This window comes from Scyliorhinus canicula, chromosome 2 (assembly GCF_902713615.1).
Source record: "Scyliorhinus canicula chromosome 2, sScyCan1.1, whole genome shotgun sequence".
In the NCBI taxonomy this organism is placed as follows: Eukaryota; Metazoa; Chordata; class Chondrichthyes; order Carcharhiniformes; family Scyliorhinidae; genus Scyliorhinus; species Scyliorhinus canicula.
In genome coordinates, this window is record NC_052147.1 from 130,011,735 (window position 1) to 130,033,271 (window position 21,537).

The 21,537-nt window shown below is 47.2% G+C and overlaps 1 protein-coding gene across 3 annotated transcripts in view; it reads right to left on the minus strand.

Moving 5' to 3' along the window:
* Positions 1–2,613: 2,613 nt before the first annotated feature.
* Positions 2,614–21,537, minus strand: part of zgc:112416 (uncharacterized protein LOC550509 homolog) — a 109,318-nt gene continuing 90,394 nt past the window's right edge. For 2 of the 3 annotated variants that reach the window (XM_038786633.1, XM_038786649.1), the window contains 4 exons: positions 13,981–14,117; positions 8,186–8,421; positions 5,989–6,050; positions 2,614–2,985 (listed from right to left, as the gene is read on the minus strand). In XM_038786633.1, the coding sequence (XP_038642561.1) occupies positions 2,981–2,985; positions 5,989–6,050; positions 8,186–8,421; positions 13,981–14,117 (440 nt within the window). In that variant the 3' untranslated portion in view covers positions 2,614–2,980. Of the gene's footprint in view, positions 2,986–5,988; positions 6,059–8,185; positions 8,422–13,980; positions 14,118–21,537 lie in introns of all 3 variants that reach the window. The other variant, XM_038786641.1, reaches the window with a different exon arrangement.

Below are 21,537 nucleotides of genomic sequence, written 5' to 3' on the forward strand. Positions count from 1 at the left end.
CTAAACCTTTAAATCTTTCCTGAAGGGGCGGCATGTGGCGCAGTGGATAGCACTGGGACTGCGGCGCTGATGACCCGGATTTGAATCTCAGCCCTATGTCACTGTTCGTGTGGAGTTTGCACATTCTCCCCGTGTCTGCATGGGTTTCACCCCCACAACCCAAAGATGTGCAGGTTAGGTGGATTGGCCACGCTAAATTGCCCCTTAATTGGATACCAAAAATTGGGTACTCTAAATTTTTTTTTAATCTTTCCTGAAGTGCAGTGCCCAAAATTGTGCACAATCCTCCAGCTGAGACCTAACCAGTGACTTGTAAAATTCTAGTATGATCTCCACTTTTAAATTCTATTCCTCTACTTATAAGTCCTCATCAACTTGCCCATGTTGCCGAGGGGTCTCGTCAGTTGTAACAAGGCCTAAACAATATAACGGGCTACAAAGGAAGCCGAACAGCATCTCCGGCAGCAACGCACCCCTCCCCGATGAACTCAACGCATTCTGCTCGGTTCGAGCAGGAAACCATCGATCCGCTGTCGAGTGCCCCAGCAGCCCAAAACATACTTATACCCACCGTCATAGCTTCCAAAGTCAGATCGGCCTTCCTGAAAGTGAACTCTTGGAAGGCAATGGATCCGGATGGGATCCTTGGTCGTGCACTCGGAGCCTGTGTGGACCAGCTGGCGATGTGTTCGCGGACATCTTTAACCTGTCCCTACTCCGCTCCCAGGTCCTCACCTGCTTCAAGGTGACCACTATCATACCCGTGCCAAAGATGAACCAGGCAACATGCCTCAATGACTACCATCCGGTGGCCCTGACTTCAGTCGTAATGAAGTGCTTCGAGAGGTTGGTCATGAAGCACATCAACTCCATATTCCCAGAACGCCTAGATGCACTGCAATTTGCATACCGCCACACCCGGTCCACAGCAGACGGCATCTCCCTGGCCCTACACTCATCGCTGGAGCATCTCGACAACAAGGACTCCGACATCAGACTCCTAGCTACTGACTATAACTCTGCCTTTTAACACCATAATCCCAGCCAAGCTCATAGCAAAGCTCCAAAACCTTAGCTCCTCACTCTGCAACTGGATCCTCGACTTTATGACCCACAGACCACAATCAGTAAGAATAAACAACACCTCCTCCACAATAGTCCTCAATACCGGGGCCACGCAAGGCTGTGTACTTAGCCCCCTACTCTACTCCCTGTACACACACGACTGCGTGGCAAAATTTGGTTCAAACTCCATCTACAAGTTTGCTGACGACACGGCCATAGTGGGCCGGGTCTCGAATAACGACAAGTCAGAATACAGGAGGGAGATAGAGTGGAGTGGTACAACGACAACAATCTATCCCTCAATGCCAGTAAACTAAAGAGATGGTCATTGATTTCGGGAAGCAAAGTACCACACACCTTTGTCTGCATCAACGGGACCGAGGTGGAGATGGTTAACAGCTTCAAATTCCTGGGAGTGGCAACTTCTCAGCCCAAGACCGCAAGAAACTTCAGAGAGTCGTGAACGCAGCCCAGTTCATCACACAAACCTGCTTCCCATCCAATGCCTCTATCGAAACCTCCCACTGCCTGGGGAAAGCAGGCAACATAATCAAAGACCCCTCCCACCCGGCTTTCTCACTCTTCCAACTTCTTCCATCAGGCAGGAGATACAAAAGTCTGAGAACACGCACAAAATGATTCAAAAACAGTAACTCGTGCTACTCAATCCTTGGTTGATGGTGAGGTCTTCTGAATCTCGATGAAGAAGACTCAAACGCGTCCAGTAACAACAAAGGTTTATTGAGTAACTATAACAACAAGTGCATGATTTCTTTACTTTAACTTTGATACTAGTGATCAGGTTAACAAGATCTAACTACAGTAACTATACGTAACTCCACTAGCCATCTGAACTATTTTGATATTGTCCTGGTCACAGTGCACCTGAGAGAGAGACTGAGGGAGACACAATGTGGTTGCTTTTTATACCCCTGTTGGTCCGGCTCTCTAGTGATCATGTGGTGCTGCTAATTGCACATTAACCCCTTGTACAGGCACATACAGTGATCACTACACCTATTAATACCACATTCCTGTATGCTTCATCCAATGCCGGTGTTTATGTATTTACATTGTGGACCTTGTGTTGCCCTTTTATGTATTTTCTTTTTTTTTAATTTTACTTACTAAATGATCTGTTTGAGCTGCTCGCAGAAAGCTAAACAAATCCAACCAAGACTATGGACATCTACACTTTTCAAAATTGTGCCATTTTTGGTATCCTCCACATTAGTTCTCCCAAAGTGCAATACTTTACATTTGTCCATATTGAACATCATCTACCATATTTCTATCTATTTCCCCATCCTCCCTCCGTCAACCTGAAGCCTGCAAAGTACTTAATAAAGCATTCACTGGCTTGGTCACAGTACAATAAATAATCTCCTGTGTTGTTGAGCTAGTATTAAATGCATGCATCAATGTTTTGTAGAGGGGCTTCTCCAATCAGATTAAACCATCAGTCAAAGTTGGACAGTGTCAGCTGCAGGATGACTGAATTGATGTACAGATGAGAAAGCAGGATGGTAGATAAAGTGACAGGTTGGAGAGGGTGTAACTTGTTTATTCAGCACTGGGTAACAATTTGTTGTTTATTTTGCATGCTAAGGTATCTAACAAGTAACGGTTACTCACTGTTTAATTGTATGCAATTTCTGAGAATATGTATAGTTCACTGTAACTTTACAGTTTCTGTTTATACAGCAGCATATGGGTAAGTACAAATATCGCCGAGTGAAATGTTACTTTTTTCAGTTTAAATTGGTAGGATTGCATTGTCGATTGTCCATTGAAAACAATGTAAATTTCCATTAAGATCATTCAGAAGTCCACGCTCAGTCCATCAAAATGGTGTGTCTGAACCCATTCTTCGAAGGTACAAGTTTCTTCCAAGCGTCCTTCATCCACTGTGTTCTCAAGCTGAAAATAAATACTGAAATGTTTGATTCATATTATATTCATGCCTAAAACCTATTGTCCCTTTTATTATGTCAACCTTAACATGGTGGTTTACTGGAGGATTCTTCAGCAGCTGGAAGACAACTATGCTTTAGTTATTATAGAGCTGGTTCAACAGCATGCTGCAAAATATATCACAGTCAATCAACTATTTTGAAATATGATCACTATTATGATTTAGGAAACCACTACTGCTGGCGTGAATATTCTGATAACGACTGATATTGGCTGAGGATAAAAGTTGACCATTACTGGCATACCATTGGTAGGAGACCTTGGAGCCCAAGAGGAATTGCTTTAAATATTTGTTCGTCCATGGTATATCATGTTTCTCTGGAGGTTCCACTAATCCACAAGAGAGTACCAGTGAAAATTCCAGGCATTGCATTTAATTGCATTAATTTTTCTTCTCCTTGTCCCCTCTACCCATGATTCTCCTCAGAGCCAGTGCATTTTCAATGTGAAATTCCACAGTATCCAGCAGGTCTCTGGCAACCAGTCCAAGTAACCATGTTGCTTGCAAGTGGCAGTTTGGTCAGTGACAACAACTTGCTTTTACATGATTCCCTTAACTGCAGTCAAGTATAGAAAATAAGGACTTGCATTATATTGCGACCACCAGACTCACAAAGCGCTTTGCAGTCAGTGAAGTACTTTTGAAGGACGTTATGTTAAACTTGTATAAATTACTGATTCCGCCTCAACTGGGGTATTGTGTCCAGTTCTGGGCACCACACTTCAGCAAGAATGTGAAAGCATTAGAGAGAACGCAGAAAATATTCATAAGAATGGTTCCAGGGATGAGGAACTTCATGGACAGATTGGAGAAGTTGGGACTGTTCTCCTTGAAGAAGAGAAAGTTGAGAGGATATTTGATAGAGGCATTCAGAATCATGAGGGGTCCAGACAGAACAGATTGGGAGGAAGTGTTCTCATTGGTACAAGGATCAAGAACAAGAGGGCACAGATTTGCGATAATTGGCAAAAGAGGCAATAACGACACAAGGAAAAACCTTTTCATGCAGTAAATGGTTAAGATCTGTCATACATTACATTAGGAGGGTGGTAGAGGCAGGTTTAATCGAGGCGTTCAAGTGGGAATTGGATTAGTATTTATATGGGAAAGATAAGTATAAAGGGATATGGGCCAAATGTGGGCAATTGGGACTAGCTTAGTGGTAAAAGCTGGGCGGCGTGAACAAGTTGGGCCGAAGGGTCTGGTTTCACGCTGGAAACCTCTATGACTATTTTAAAAAGAAGAATGCCCAGGGCTACGGGGAGACCCCCCCCCCCAACACTTCTATCCAGTTGAGATCAAGTACCTCAACACAAGGAGGAGACTAGACTCGTATCCCCCGAATCGTGTGACTCATTACTAAATAATGTTGTGTATTTACCTCTGAGCTTTATGGGTAGCCTTAATCTGAGGCTTTTAATCATTTAAAGGATATTTTTCAGTAAAAGTAAGTTCAGAATCCTTGACTGTGATCCTCTAATATAAAAAATGTGACCTCTGCAAGTAAATTTTAAACACTGAAAAATCCCAAGGGTTTAAGGAAGAATGGAAGCCTGCATGGCAAAACATTTGGCTTTTCACAGTAACTTCATTGGAGCCTACTTGTGACAATAAGTGATTATTATTATTTGTTTGGCTCATCTTTTTACAGAAAATGAAAATCGGTTTGAATTCAGTGTGTCAGTCAAAAAAGCCTGTCGCTGTTTCCAGTTGGAATTGCTCAGTCCTTGTCACAGCCACCATTTGTTTCAGAAGTGATTATCTAATTTTAGAGCAGGGGTGGGCAAACTTTTCCGTGCAAGGGCCACATTCAGAAATTCACAATTTTAAAGGGCCGCATAGTATATTAAGTAAAATAATTAATATTTAAAATAGCCAAAATAAAAGGTTTTTAAAGAAAAAAAAGCAATTAATTTTTATTAATTAATATTTTAAAGTAGAAACTTCACATGAAACACATGTTGTGCCGAGCAATGATTACCCTACTCAAGTCAACGTATCCACCCTATACCAGTAACCCAACAGCCCCCCCATTAACCTTTAAAAAAAAAAATTAAAAAATTTTTAAAAAAATTTATTTAAAAAAAAAAAAAATTTTTATGACTTGATCTTGGTGGGCCGCATAAAGACCTTTAGCGGGCCGCATGCGGCCCGCGGGCCGTAGTTTGCCCACCCCTGTTTTAGAGGGTTTGGACGTTCTGGAATCCTTAAGATATAGAAAGAAAGACAGCAGCAAAAATCCTATTGAAAAGGAAAGTGCGGTGCAGTCAACAGTAGTTGGATGGCACTTGTTGGAGGTGATGATAACTGACGTTTGCAGAACATAGCAGTAACCTATTACACAGATATCAAAACTGATCAAAAATGTAATGTTAAAATGGTAATGGAATATAAAAGTGAGGAAATAACATTTCAACTGTATGTAGCCTTGGTCCATTCCCTTCTCAAGTAAGACATTCAGCTCTAGATACTAAACTTCAGGAAGAATATTGGCCTTGGAAGGAGTGCAAAGCAGATTCACCAGAATAATATCAGGTCTAAAAGGGTTACATGAATTTGGCTTACATTCTCTTGAGTGTAGAAAGTTAAGGGGTGATCTCATGGAGCCTTTTAAAATGAGAAAGGAACTTTCTAGGGTTAGTGTAGAAAAAAACTATTCCCTCCAATGGCGGAATCTAGAACAAGGAAAGATAACCTTAAAATTGTAGCAAGGCCATCCAGGAATGAATTCATGAAGCAATCCACACAGAGTAGTAACATTCCAGCTCTCTTCCCCCAAAAGGCTGTGGATATTGACATTTTCTCAAGTTCTATATTGAATTCCTCAGCCACTGCTTGCGAGGTGTTACCTTGCTGCTAGATTGTTGACTAATTCTGGCTCTTAACTCCCCCCCACCCCCATGGTGGAATAGACAAATGCTGGCATGCAGCCACCATAGTAGCTTTACCTTCAGGTATGTGGTAATCTGCACCTACAATCCTGGAGGCATTCGGGAGTATGTTCCATTGACTGCTTCCCTTCAGCAAAAAAGGAAGGGAAAAAATTATTTTATTCCAGACATTATTAAATTGTCACATAAAAAGGTATAACAAAGTAACGACCCTAAATCCCCAATCTCCCCCCCCCTCCCCCACCCCACCCCACCACCAGCTGCTGACCATGAAGGTACTGCAGGTAATAAGGAAGGCAAATTGAATTTTAGCTTTTATATCTAAAGGAAGAGAGTATAAAAGTAGGGAAGTGATGTTGCAACTGTACACGGCATTGGTGAGACCACACCTGGAGCACCGTGTACAGTTTTGGTCCCCTTATTTGAGGAGAGATGTAGTTGCATTAGAGGCAGTTCAGTTGAGGTTCACTAGGTGAAATCCAGAGATGAGGGCTCTGTCTTATGAAGAGAGATTGAGCAGTTTAGTCTGATACCCTCTTGAGTTTAGAAGAATGAGAGGAGATCTAATTGAGGTATATATGATAAATGGTATTGACAAAGTAAATGTAGAGCGGGTGCTTCATAGAACATAGAACATTACAGCGCAGTACAGGCCCTTCGGCCCTCGATGTTGCGCCGTCCTGTGAAACCCCTCTGAAGTCCCTCTACACTATTCCCTTATCGTCCATATGCCTATCCAATGACCATTTGAATGCGTTTAGTGTTGGCGAGTCCACTACTTTTGCAGGCAGGGCATTCCACGTCCTTACTACTATACCTCTGACATCTGTCCTATATCTATCGCCCCTCAATTTAAAGCTATGTCCACTCGTGCTGGACATCTCCATCCGAGGAAAAAGGCTCTCAATGTCCACCCTATCTAATCCTCTGATCATCTTGAATGCCTCAATTAAGTCACCTCTTAACCTTTTTCTCTCTAACGAAAACAGCCTCAAGTCCTTCAGCCTTTCCTCATAAAATCTTCCCTCCATACCAGGCAACATCCTTGTAAATCTCCTCTGTACCCTTTCCAGTGCTTCCACATCCTTCCGATAATGAGGCGACCAGAACTGCACGCAATACTCCAAATGCGGCCGCACCAGAGTTTTGTACAACTGCATCATGACCTCATGGCTCCGAAACTCAATTCCTCTACCAATAAAAGCTAACACACCGTACGCCTTCTTAACAACCCTCTCAACCTGGGTGGCAACTTTCAGGGATCTATGGACATGGACACCGAGATCTCTCTGCTCGTCCACACTACCAAGAATCTTATCATTAGCCCAGTACTCTGTCTTCCTGTTAGCAGATCTTTATGAAGGCTGCTCGCAGCCCCATTGTTAAAAGCCGGCTGCTGTGGCTGTTGCCCACGAATTTGTGAAATCGGAGACGCAGAAGATTAAAAAAAAAAATGCTATGTAATCTTCCAGCCTGAAAGGAGGCAGAGAGCAGGTCACATCCACCCCCCCCCCCTCCCCCCCCCCCCCCTCCTCTCCCCCCTCCGAACATTGACATCACGTGCTTTGGATGCGACTGCGATTTCTCCATTTTGTCAGCAGCAAACAAGGTAAGAGAAAATGATGGGCCGCAAAGGTCGGCCGGCGTGGGTCACGAGTGTCGGCCGGCATGGGCCGCAAAGGTTAGCCGGCGTGGGTCACGAAGGACGGCCGGCGTGTGTCCCTAAGGTTGGCCGGTTGGTAAAAATAGGTCCCAGGAAAACAAGTTTGAAAAACGCTGCTCTATGCAGCTCAGGAAACCCATATCCTGGCTGATGAAATCAAAATGCTGGTTTAAACTTGAGTTAGCTGACTCTTTGCATATTTAATAACTAATCCATCACCTGCAAAGGGGGCTTCCCAATCGCCTGTAAATTCACCTGGGTGGGATCAGGTCAGGTTCCTGACCCAGAGCAACTTTGCGGCTCTTTAACACCCATCCGGTCTCTGAGAGTTCATATTTGTTATCCTGGAAAACAGTTTTGATCCGTCATTTGCCCACTGCTGTGCCTGGGAAACCCATTATTCTGTGTTGTGCTGCTGGTCTCCTTGTAAAGTATCTGTGCCATTGCAGGGAGAAGCTCAGAGAACTTCAGGGTCAATGTCTTGAGCATGCCATGCAGATAGACTGCAACAGAAAATACAGCTGTGCAGGAAAGGAAAGTTCAGAAAAGGATTTAAAAACCATGACTGTTATTCTACTGATCTTCGCTTACGTCTGCAAGGCAGGGAGCGTCACTGTCGGGCCCATCAGGTGTTGAACTGAAGGCTGGAGGTTGCTGTGTTGTGCCATTGGGTTGGAAGGTAGCAAAGGCGGCCACAATGGATGTCCTATTGGTGGAAGAGGATGTGATGTTGGCTGCCCCTGAGCAGAGTAATGATGATGATGGTGCACTGAAGATGGGCGAGGCTTCTCCGCTTTCACAATAAGTGGCACTGTTGACTGAACATCCTGCAGTTGAGGAAGATGGTAACCCATCAGTCTGAGAACATACTGCACACCATTTCACAAAGTGACGGTCGTGCTACACCAATTTGAGGTTAACTTTATTTTGCAATTGCAGCGGAATACATTTCTGTCCTGTAAAAGTTTTTAAAAATTTAAAATTTCATTTTTTCAAAATAAATTTAGAGTACCCAATTCATTTTTTCCAATTAACTGGCAATTTAGAGTGGCCAATCCACCTACCCTGCACATCTTTTGTGCTGTGGGGGCGAAGCCCACGCGAACACGGGGAGTGTGTGCAAACTCCACACGGACAGTGACCAAGGGACAGGATCAAACCTGGGACCTCGACGCAGTGAATCAGTAGTGCTAAACACTGCGCCACCGTGCTGCCCTTGTCCCGTAAAGGTTATTTGAGTTCTGCATCACATGCTGCAATTAAAAAGTGTCTAAACGTTAACATTTAATTCTGTTCACATCAGTACTTTGCTTTTACTTAAAATGTTTTCTACAGAAGTTACATAACAGTTCCATAAACAGAATTTCAGTTGGCACTGAGTAATATTCCATTCACAGGTGTCGAGTCACCACACCTGGTTTCTGATTACTTTTATTTATTGTAGTGACATTTCTGTACAAGGTGAGCCAATGTAAATGCCGGTGAATGGAATAGTTTCAGTTTCAACCACATCGAAGACACGCAGCTTGGGTGAATCACACAGATTCCAAGCTAAAGCCCTTCTCTGCTCCAGTCCAACAAAGTCCCTGAGCTTCAATTAGTAAAATGTCTTCCTTTCTGCACCAGTGCCACATTTCTATTTCTCACATCAATAAGCAAGACATTTTGTGTTCTTCTTTCGTGGGATTTGGGGCTTGCTGGCATGCATTTGTTCCCCATCCTTAATTGCTCTTGAACTTCTTCAGTCAGTGTGGTGGTGGTAAACCTACAGTGCCATTTGGCAGAAAGTTTCAGGATTTTGGCCCAGTCACAGTGAAGGTACGGCGATATAGTTCCAAGCCAGGATGGATGTGATGTGGAGGGGGACTTGTGGGGGTCCCACGCACCTGCTGCCCCTGTCCTTCTGGATGGTAGAGTTTGCAGGTTTGGAAGGTGCTGTAGAATAAGCCTTGGTGAGGTGTTGCAGTGCATCTTGCTTGACTAATCTAACAGATTTTTTTTGATGAAGTAACAGAAAAGATTAAATAAAGGAGTGCAATGGATGTTGTCGATATGGAAAGAAAGATTTTAACAAAATACCCATTAAAGCTTGGTTTGTAAAATTGAGGCTTGTAGAATAGGAGAATCCGTGTCGGCCTGGATAAAACATTGGCTGAAGGAGTAATAGCAGATAGCTGATTACCAGACTGGAGGATGGAAGACAGTAGTGTTTTCCAAGTGTCAGTGCAAGATTTTTTTTTGATGCATCTGAATGATTTGGATATTGGAATGCATTGTAAAATTTCAAAGTTTGCCTACACTGCAAAACCCGGAGGTATAGTAAACTATGAGGATTATACCAGTTGGCTGTAACAGAGCATAGATAGGTTAGCAGGATGGGCAGAGACTCTTTTCTGTTCTGTACCATAATGACTCTATGGCACACTCACTTGATGTAAATGCTGAGGATCTTTGGCCTCAGTGTGATGCACCATCAATTGCACGCGAGGCGAGTGATTTACCAATGTCAGGCTTTAATTAACTAGAACACAGCCTGGCGATCGTCTACAGTGGAAAAGGCCGATCGTCAGGCTTCTGAGCATTTATACCTCGTTGATAGAGGCGTGGTTAACTCAGCCTCTCGGCCAATCGGTCGAGAGGCACATGACCGACCAGGGCCAATGGTAAGCCGACGTTCTGGCCCAATGGCAGACGAGTATGCAGATCATATCATCACACAGTGCAAACCCAGAGAAGTGCCACACTTGGTTCTGAGACACCAAATACCCCAGGTACAGGAAAAGGATGGAGTGCTGAAACCCCTCAGGTAAACCATGAAGAATCTAGAAAGCCTGGCCCCAATCTAATCCAGACTTTGTTATCCAAGCTGCCCTCCCTTACCTATGTGACTAAAACAGCAACACAAAACCTAGTACTGTACCTGAGGTGGAGGCTGCTTTCAGAGACCTACAAGTGTTTTTTAATAATCACTCATGGTCCCAAATATTAGTCAAAAATTGGATTTGCAAACTGATTCTTTGGTGCCAGGTTTGGGAGCTGCATCCTCTCAAAGAGCTGAGGGAGAGAAGCATCTCAGACTTTGCCTGAGCAGGAAATCGTTACCAAGGGAGCAATAGTACCCAACGAAACAGAAGTGTCAACTGATGAAACTGGCCACAGAAACCTTGGGGCGTAGCCTATTAAAACATCATGACTAATCACAGGCTCCTTAAATGGATGTGGTCCAAGAAAGAAAGAAACGCCCATGTTACCCAAGTGATTTCACCACTCCAGCTCTATCATTTTGAATTGAAACTTCTGCGACACAGAAAATAGGAGCAGGCGTGGGCCATTCGGCCCTTCAAGCCTGCATTATGATCATGGGTGATCATCCAACTCAGTAACCTGTTCCTGCTTTCTCCCCACAGCGTTTGATCCTTTCGCCCCAAGAGCTATATGTAAGTCCATCTTGAAAACATACAGGGCGCGATTCTCCGGCCTCGTTGCGCTCTCGCTCGAGCAAAACGAGGTCGATGAATAGGGGGAGAGGTGGAAAATGAGAAACGCCCCAGGCGCCAAACCGTTTGCAATGCAACCGGCCCACTCCCCCAGGCAAAATCGGGATCCCACCTTAGCATGGCAAGAAACCAATTATCACCACTTAAGCCCCATTTCCATACAATTAACGGGAACGACCCCATATCCAACGGCCTCCCATCGTTCAGCGGAAGCTGGCGCCAATTAATACTCCTTTTTTTAAATGTGAAACCTGGCGAATGGGCTGCTGCGGGGAGCCGAGGAAGAAAACAGCCATCGTCGCTCACAGGCAAAGAGCTTGGGGATGCTGGGCATGCTGCCCTTGTGCTCGGGCAGGGGTGACAGCAAGACACCCTTACTCATGTCCTCTAATCCGCTTGCTATGCACACCGACATACCTTTTGCCTTTTGTGAGGCGATGGTGGGACGGAGAGGGGGTAGAATGGGTTAGGATAGAGAAGGAATCCTGTAGTGGGTCTAGCTGAAGGGTGATGGTGGTGTTGCCAATTCACGAAGCAGATACTCAGAGAGCACCGTGGTGCAGTCCACGGTGAAGATCTGGAACCAGCTGAGGAGGCACTTTAGGATGTCGGTGTTAACACCGTTGTGTGAAACTCATGGATTTGAGTTAGGGGTGGGGATTGATGGCACATATAGGAAGTGGAGAGAAGTGGGGCTGGTTAAGGTGAGGGATTTGTATCTGGAAGAAGGGTTTGCCAGTAAAGATGAATTGAGGGAGAGGGCAGAGCTCCTGAGAGGAAGTGAGTTTAGGTGCCTGCAGGTAAGTGACTTGGCGCGAAAGGTTTGGAAAGACTTCCCCAGGTTGCCGAGGTAGAACCTGCTGGAGCGACTGTTGCTTCCAGATGTGGAAATGAGGGCAGGATCGGAGACATATACATGTGGCTGGGAGAACAGGGAGATGAGTGGGTGGTGAATTAAAAACATGGTCAGACAGAATGTTACTGGACGCCTGACAGTACCGTTTCCCAGTTAAATATTGCAGAAAGAGTGGGTGGACAGCGGCGGGGAAATTATGAGAAAAAAAGCATCCTTGAAGGACAAGAGGTGTCGGTGTGGAGAGACAATTCGGAAATGGAGGGAGTGGACACAGGAACTTGTAGGTGTGGGAGAGGCTGTACCTCTGGGTTAACTAGGAGAACACAAAAGGACGCAGGGGGTTTGTTAGTGATACACTGAACTCAGAAATAATATAGATCCCGACGATGAACACCATAGCAGGTAATACCACCCAACTGCAAACTCCCCCAACTACACTGTGTCCCAGAGAGGCAAGAAAATCTATGTAACTGGCTTCTAGATCAGCTTCATGTGGTCATATACTGTACTGTGAGAATGTACCCAGAGAGAAAACTGGAAAAAAATAGTCAGCCGATCTTTGGGGATCATTTTTGGCAAAATTCTGCCGACCCATTTTACACCATCCAATGACCCACCCGTGGGTCGCAATCTCCACTTCGACAAACACTGGTTTTGAGGGGATTTGAGGAAAAACATTTTCACCCAGAGGGTGGTGGAAAACTGGAATGCACTGCCTGGAAGGGTAGTTGAGGCAGGGAGCATCACAATTTAAAAAAAGTACTGGCTGAGCACTTGAAATATCGTGATGAAATGCCGGCGTTGGACTGGGGTGAGCACAGTAACAAGTCTTACAACACCAGGTTAAAGTCCAAATCACTAGCTTTCGGAGCACTGCTTCTTCCTCATGTGAGCACTCGCTCCTTCACCTGAGGAAGGAGCTGCGCTCCGAAAGCTAGTGATTTGAAACAAACCAGTTGGACTTTAACTTGGTGTTGTAAGACTTCTTATTGAAATATCGTAACATTCAAGACTATGGGCCAAGTGCTGGGAAGTGGGATTAGTGTAGGTTAGAGTAGTTTTTTTGTCAGTGCAGGAATAATGGGTCGAAGGACCTTTTCTGTATTGTATGATTCTATGATCTCAGGATTGTAAAGTCAAAAAATGTTGTTTTATAAAATCAAAATGTATGTTGCCGTTCAATATGCAAAAATGCTATGCTCTTTCTTTACTCAGAGAGTAGTAGGGGTGTGGAACGCCTTGCCTGCAACAGTAGTAGACTCGCCAACTTTAAGGGCATTTAAGTGGTCACTGGATAGACATATGGATGAAAATGGAATAGTGTAGGTCAGATAGGCTTCAGATGGTTTCACAGGTTGGCGCAACATCGAGGGCCGAAGGGCCCGTACTGCGCTGTAGTGTTCTATGTTCTATGTTCTAGATAAAGTGCAGGAAATCCATGGCTGAGGCCATCTGGATGATTTGTGATCAGTTCTGAGGGAGGACCACAACTAAGTTGCCCATGGAGGACAGCTTGTCAGTACTCAGGGAAATCTACAGCCCAAGCAATCCCATGGATGATGTAAGGGGAAATGTACTTAGGTAGGTCCATAGCTCATACAATCTCAGGTGAATACTGCAGAAGGTCCACAGTTCAAACAATCTGATTGGGTGACAGGCAATCAGTACTGGAGGTCCATGGCTTACATGATTCCATGGTAAACGGGTAGTGAGTACTTTTTTTTTTTTTAAATTTAGATTACCCAATTATTTTTTCCAATTAAGGGGCAATTTAGCATGGCCAATCCACCTACTCTGCACATTTTTGGGTTGTGGGGGCAAAACCCACGCAAACACGGGGAGAATGTGCAAACTCCACACGGACAGTGACCCAGAGCCGGGATCGAACCTGGGACCTCAGCGCCGTGAGGCGGTTATGCTAACCACTTGGCCACCATGCTGCCCTGGGTAGTGAGTACTGAGGAAGATCTGTAGCTGGTGGGTGGGAGGGGGGGGATTAACAACAAACTGGTTTGTCAGCAGAACATTCTTACCTGTCCATGAGAGACCACGGGACCTATAGAACTGCCAGGCTGGGAAAATGCCATTGGAGGTATTGCCTTCAACATCATATTATGCATAATTATCTGGTGCATCTGTGCATTTTGCATTAACATCATCTCAACCATATCTGTAACAAATTAATGAAAGATTATAATAAACATAAAGCTAAGCCGTGGGGGTACATTTTGTATAAAACATATCCTTCCAGCGAAACATTGTAAAAACTTACTCCAAACATTTCTTTTTGTTCATTCATGGGATATGGGTGTGGCTGCCGATCCCTGCAAAGGAACAGGGATATATTTCCAAGTCACAATGGCATGCTGCTTGGAGGGAAACTTCCAGGTTCCCAGGCATCAGCCTCCCTTGTCTTTCTAGATCATAGCAGTCATGGGTTTGAAAGGTGTTACCTAAATACCCTGAGTAAGTTCCTGCAGTGCATCTTGTACGACAAGAGTTCTAAAAGAGGCAGCTGAAGAGATTATGATTGTGATGGTTATGATTTTCCAGAATACCCTAGATTTTACAGCAATCCCAGCAAATTAAAAATTAGCAAATGTAATCCTGCTAGTCAAGAAAAAGAGAGAAAGAGAGAACTAAGGCACGGTAACCTGACATTAGTTTTCTAATAAATATCTTTATTGAATTTTACATATGTACACTATTGTGGTAGTCACCACTGATGTATATATATTGTATATATAGGTGCTTTACGATAAGGCCCCTGTACTACAGGTACGGGGGTAGTTCCCTGCCTGCTGGCTCCACCCAGTAGGCGGAGTATAAATATGTGTGCTCCCAGTACAGCAGCCATTTCGTCAGCTGCTGTAGGAGGCCACACATCTCAGTGTACTAAAGCCTCGATTACATCTTACTCTCATCTTTGCGTAATTGATAGTGTAATGCATCAATTTATTACACTGAGATTTTTCAGTGATGGACCTCCACCTCAAACCGGGTCGCCTGCAGCTGCATCCTCAAGCAGACAACAGCAAAAAGGACTTTGAACATTGGCTAGCTTGCTTTGAAGCGTACATTGGGTCTGCGGCAGACACAATCCCAGAAGCACAGAAGCTCGAGATCCTTTACACGCGGCTGAGCTCCAACGTCTTTCCACTCGTCCAGGACGCACCGACCTACACAGAGGCCATGGCACTACTGAAGGAAATCTACGCTCAGCGAACTAACAAAATCTACGCCAGGCACCTCCTCTCCACATGGCGCCAACTTCCCGGTAAGTCGGTGGAAGATTTCTGGTGCGCCCTGCTCGCCCTAGTTAGAGACTGTGACTGTCAGGCTGTTTTGGCCACGGAACACTCGAATTTGCTAATGAGAGACACATTTGTTACGGGCATAAGGTCTGACTACATTCGCCAGCGCCTCTTAGAAGGGGCCACGCTCGACCTCGCGGCGACCAAAAAGCTAGCGCTCTCACTTACGGTCGCATCACGCAACATTAAGGCCTATGCCCCCTACCGCACAGCCCACCCCCCCTGTGCATCGTGGACTCCGCAGATGGCCGCCCCATCGTGGACCCCATCAGCAACTGCGCGGCAGCCAACCAACCAATTTGGGGGCCCAAATGCTACTTCTGTGGGAAGTCAAAACACCCCTGACAGCATTGCCGGGTGCGGAGCGCCCTCTGCAAGGCCTGTGGCAAGAAGGGACATTTCGCTGCAGTGTGCCAGGACCGCTCAATCGCTGCTTTTTACCCGGCACCCCCCCCCACATGCGGCCAGTGGGCGCCGCCATCTTCCCCTCCTCTGACCACGTGCAGCCAGTGGACACCACCATCTTGCTCGGCTCACAACACGTGCAGCCCATGGGCGCCGCCATCTTGTCTACCTCACGACTCGTGTAGCCCCAGGGCGCCGCCATCTTGCCTCCCCCACGACCCATGCGGCCCGTGGGTGCCACCATCTTACCAGACTCCGGACCCCTGCCCGCCGGGCACCTCATTAGGCCGCTCATCGCCTGCAACTGCCGACAACCAGCCACGTCTCGCCTCGGTCACGATTGACCAGTCTCGACCACACAACCTCGCGATGGCTTCAACTAAAGTGAAGGTCAACGGGCACGAGATCTCCTGCCTGCTGGACTCCGGGAGCACTGAGAGCTTCATCCACCCCGATACGGTAAGGCGCTGTTCCCTCGCGGTACACCCCGCTAACCAGAGAACCTCCCTGGCCTCCGGATCCCACTCCGTGGCGATCCGGGGGTACTGCATCGCCACCCTCACTGTCAAGGGTGTGTAGTTCAGCGGCTTCCGCCTCTACTTTCTCCCCAACCTCTGCGCTGCCTTGCTACTCGGCCTGGAATTCCAGTGCAACCTCCAGAGCCTAACCCTGAAATTCGGCGGGCCCCTACCACCCCTTACTGTGTGCGGCCTCACGACCCTTAAGGTCGACCCACCTTTCCTTTTTGCAAACCTAACCTCGGATTGCAAACCCGTCGCCACTAGGAGCAGATGGTAAAGCGCCCAGGTCAGGACCTTCATCAGGTCTGAAGTACAGCAGCTGCTGTGGGAAGGTATTATCGAGGCCAGCAACAGCCCCTGGAGAGCCCAAGTGGTAGTGATCAAAACTGGGGAGAAAAACAGGATGGTCGTTGACTACAGTCAGACCATCAATCAGTACACGCAGCTCTACGCGTACTCCCTCCCACGCACATTTGATATGGTCAATCAGATTGCACAGTACCGGGTCTTCTCGACAGCGGACCTGAAATCTGCCTACCACCAGCTCTCCATCCGCAAGGCAGACCCCCATAAACTGCGTTCGAAGCAGACAGACGCCTTTACCATTTTCTTAGGGTCCCCTTCGGTGTCACCAATGGATTGGATTGGATTGGATTTGTTTATTGTCACGTGTACCGAGGTACAGTGAAAAGTATTTTTCTGCAAGCAGCTCAACAGATCATTCAGTACATGGGAAGAAAAGGGAATTAAACAGAATTCAAGAAAATACATGAGAATACATAATAGGGCAACACAATATATACAATGTACTACATAAGCATTGGCATCGGATGAAGCAGACATGGGTGTAGTGTTAATGAGGTCAGTCAATAAGAGGGTCATTTAGGAGTCTGGTGACAGTGGGGAAGAAGCTGTTTTTGAGTCTGTTCGTCCGTGTTCTCAGACTTCTGAATCTCCTGCCCGATGGAAGAAGTTGGAAAAGTGAGTAAGCCGGGTGGGAGGGATCCTTGATTATGCTGCCTGCTTTCCCCCGGCAGCGGGAGGTGTAGATGGAATCAATGGATGGGAGGCAGGTTCGTGTGATGGACTGGGCGGTATTCATGACTCTCTGAAGTTCCTTGCGGTCCTGGGCCGAGCAGTTGCCATACCAGGCTGTGATGCAGCCCGATAGGATGCTCTCTATAGTGCATCTGTAAAAGTTGGTAAGGGTTAATGTGGACATGCCAAATTTCCTTAGTTTCCTGAGGAAGTAAAGGCGCTGTTGTGCTTTCTTGGTGATAGCGTCGACATGAGTGGACCAGGATAGATTTTTGGTGATGTGCACCCCTAGGAATTTGAAACTGGGGTCTCGGTCTTCCAACAGGAGATGGACCGAATGGTTGACCGGTACGGACTGCGGGCCACTTTCCCGTACCTGGACAATGTCACCATCTGCGGCCACGATCAGCAGGACCATGACACCAACCTTTCCAAATTTCTCCACACCGCCACTCTCCTCAACCTCACGTATAACAAGGAGAAGTGCGTGTTCAGCACGTACCGCTTAGCCATCCTCGGCTATGTGGTCCAGAACGGAGTTCTGAGGCCCAGCCCCGATCGCATGCGCGCCCTTTTGGAACTCCCCCTCCCCCACTGCCCCAAGGCCCTCAAACGATGCCTGGGGTTCTCTACGTATTACGCCCAGTGGGTCCTAAACTATGCGGACAAGGCCCACCCACTCATTCAATCCACTGTTTTTCCCCTGACGGCCAAGGCTCACCAGGGCTTCAACCGTATCAAGGCCGACATCGCCAAGGCTGCGATGCACGCGGTCAACGAGACGTTACCATTCCAAGTCGAGATCGATGCATCAGACGTCACTCTGACTGCCACCCTCAACCAGGCAGGCAGGCCCATGGCATTCTTTTCCCACATCCTCCATGGCTCCAAAATTCGGCAGTCCTCCGTCAAAAAAGAGGCGCAAGCCATCGTTGAAGCTGTGCAGCATTGGAGGCATTACCTGGCCGGCAGGAGATTCATGCTCCTCACTGACCAACGGTCGGTTGCCTTCATGTTTAACAACACACAGCGGGGCAAGATCAAAAACGATAAAATCTTGAGGTGGCGGATCGAGCTCTCCACCTACAACTACGAGATTTTGTATCGCCCCAGTAAGCTCAACGAGCCCCCCGATGCCCTATCCCAAGGTACACGTTCCAGACGACTCCGGATCCTGCACGATAACATCTGTCACCCTGGGATCACCCGTTTTTACTATTTCATCAAGGCCTGCAACCTGCCCTACTCCATCGAGGAAGTCAGGGCGATCACCAGAGACCGCCAGGTCAGCGCGGAGTGTAAACCGCACTTCTCCCGGCCAGACCGTGCGCGCCTGGTGAAGGCCTCTCGCCGCTTTGAAAGCCTCAGCATGAACGTCAAAGTGCCCCTCCCCTCCACCGACTGGAACACGATGAATATTCCCGATTCCCCTTTGCTGTCCCATGCCCCGATATGACGTCTGCCACCGTTATCAAAGCCCTCAACACCATCTTCACTCTGTTCGGTTTCCCCGGCTACGGCCACAGCGACCGGGGATCCTCATTCATGAGCGATGAGCTGCGCCAGTATCTGCTCAACAGGGGCATTGCCTCGAGCAGGATGACCAGCTGCAACCCCAGGGGAAATGGGGAGGTGGAGCGGGAGAATGGGACGGTCTAGAGGGCCATCCAGCTGGCCCTACGGTCCAGAAATCTCCCGGCTTCCCGCTGGCATGAGGTCCTCCCCGACGCCCTTCACTCCATTTGGTCGCTTCTTTGCGCCGCGACTAATAAACCCCCCATGAACGTCTCTTTACCTTCCCCAGGAAGTCCACCTCCGGGGTTTTGCTCCCAATATGGCTGGCAGCTCCAGGACCCGTTCTCCTCCGTAGACACGTTCAACTCCACAAGGCGGACCCGTTGGTTGAGAGGGTACAGCTACTTTACGCCAACCCGCAGTATGCTTACGTAGCGTACCCCGATGTACGCCAAGACACAGTCTCCCTCAGGGACCTGGCACCAGCTGGTTCCACACGCACCCCCCCCCCTCTGCCCTGGCGCTTCCCTTCCATCCCCCAGCACCTCCCACCGCAGCCCCCGCTCCGGGACAATCCGTCCTCCCCTTGCTCCCACCCGGGGATGAAGAGTCACCGAAGACCAAGCCGCCGCCGGAGTCGCCACCAGCAGTACGGCGCTCTCGACGACAGATCAAGGCACCGGACCGCCTGAATTTGTAATATTATCTGTAATTTTAAACAACTTTCTGTATATAGTTCTCCACCACCCCCACTGGACTCATTTTTAACAGGGGGTGAATGTGGTAGTCACCACTGATGTATATATATTGTATATATAGGTGCTTTACGGTAAGGCCCCTGTACTACAGGTACGGGGGTAGTTCCCTGCCTGCTGGCTCCGCCCCGTAGGCGGAGTATAAATATGTGTGCTCCCCGTACAGCAGCCATGTCGTATTTCGTCAGCTGCTGTAGGAGGCCACACATCTCAGTGTAATAAAGCCTCGATTACATCCTACTCTTGTCTTTGCATAATTGATAGTGCATCAACTATACAGAGGGATTGAGAAGGTTATTATTTACAATTTTACATTCTTTTCCTTTTTTTGGCATTCTAATCCCCTCCCACCCCCGGCCCCTGTTCTCCCCCATCCCTTTTCTGCTATCCTGCCTCTGTCTTAGGCCATTTCTTTCACCGTGGATGTTATTATCCATCATTCGTCTTGTTTTTGTTCTTATGCCTTTGTGGGGGGCTGGGGTGGGGTGGGGTGGGGGGAGGGGCTCTGGCCCCCACCAATCTCTCCCTGGGTGCCATCTTGGCGTTTCCTTGGATTCCACCTTTGCTGCCCCACCACCCCTCCCCCTCCTTGTTTCTGTCCGCTTTGTGTGGCTCAGATGGTTCCTATTGGTCCCCCGTCCCTCTCCCTTCCTATCCGTTGTTGGCTTCAAACAGGTCTTGGAGAGATCGACAAATGGCCCCCACACTTTGTGGAAGCCCTCGTCCGACCCTCGGATGGTGTACTTGGTCTTCTCCAGGTGGAGAAATGCCGCCAGGTCTGCCAGCCGGTCTGCAGCTGTGGGTGGAGCTGCTGATCACCAGCTGAGCAGGATTCTCCAGCCGGCCATTAAGGAAGCAAAAGCAAAGGAGCCATTCCCCATCCCTGTGGTTCTCCCGCTTTGCCAGACACCCCCTCTCTGCAGGGAGGTGCGCTGCGGCCCCCTTTGCTTTGATGCTTCCTAGCGCAAGCTTTACCCGCTAGTGTGATGGCCATTGTCAAGTCATCGGTGTCCCTCTCTCTGGGGTGGTCGGGGACCCCTCACCTCGTGGGTCGGCCGAATTGCTCATCCGCTGCTCTTGACTTTTTCCTCTGCTTTTACCTTCTCTGCAGCCTCTTGAGCTCCCAATCACTGGCATACTGCACCTATTCTCTCCCTTTCTTCCTTGTGGGTGAATTAAGTCTGATGTTTCAGCTAAATTCTTCTATTTGATTGTAATCTGGAGGAGAGCCACCTGTTGTGGGACTGCTCAGCACATCACCGTCACCAGAAGTCCTGACATTAGTACCCAATTCATTTTTTTCCAATTAAAGGGCAATTGAGCGTGGCCAATCCACCCAGCCTACACATCTTTGGATTGTGGGGGTGACACCCACATAGACACGGGGAGAATGTGTAAACTTCACACAGACAGTGACCCAGGGCCAGTATCAAACTCGGGTCCTCGGTGCCGTGACGCAGCAGTGATAACCACTGTGCCGCCTCTCACCTGACATTAGTTGTTGGGAAGTAACTTGAATCTCTTATTAAGGAAGTATATTACGATCCGAGACTAGACCCCAATAGTGGCTAGCATTCAGGACCAAAACTCCAATATTTTACTTTATTTTAAGACTGTGCAGAAAGAAGGACTCCCTCCAGGGGTGACTGCCTGGAAAAATAGGGCTTGGATATTTCTAAAACAATAATTTACGATGAATACAATATTTAACTTTTTAACTTCATACTCAAAAAAAACAGCTTACAATTACCCCTACATACTACCAGACAATTTCCCATTAAACAACAAGAAAATAAACATACAGCTCTCAATCTATCTTCCAATTAGCAGGGTATAGAGTAATACTTACTTTAAAAAACCGATTTGGGACAGCAGAACATGGGTGGCAGAATTGAATGGCTGACCAGGCTCAAGGAGCTTTATGATCTACTCCTACTCCCGTTTCTCATATAGACTGGTGAAATGAGTAGATGTGAGATGGGTCCAATTTAATGCAGAATGAAGTGAGATATTTAGAACAAAGAATGAGGAGAGGCAGTATA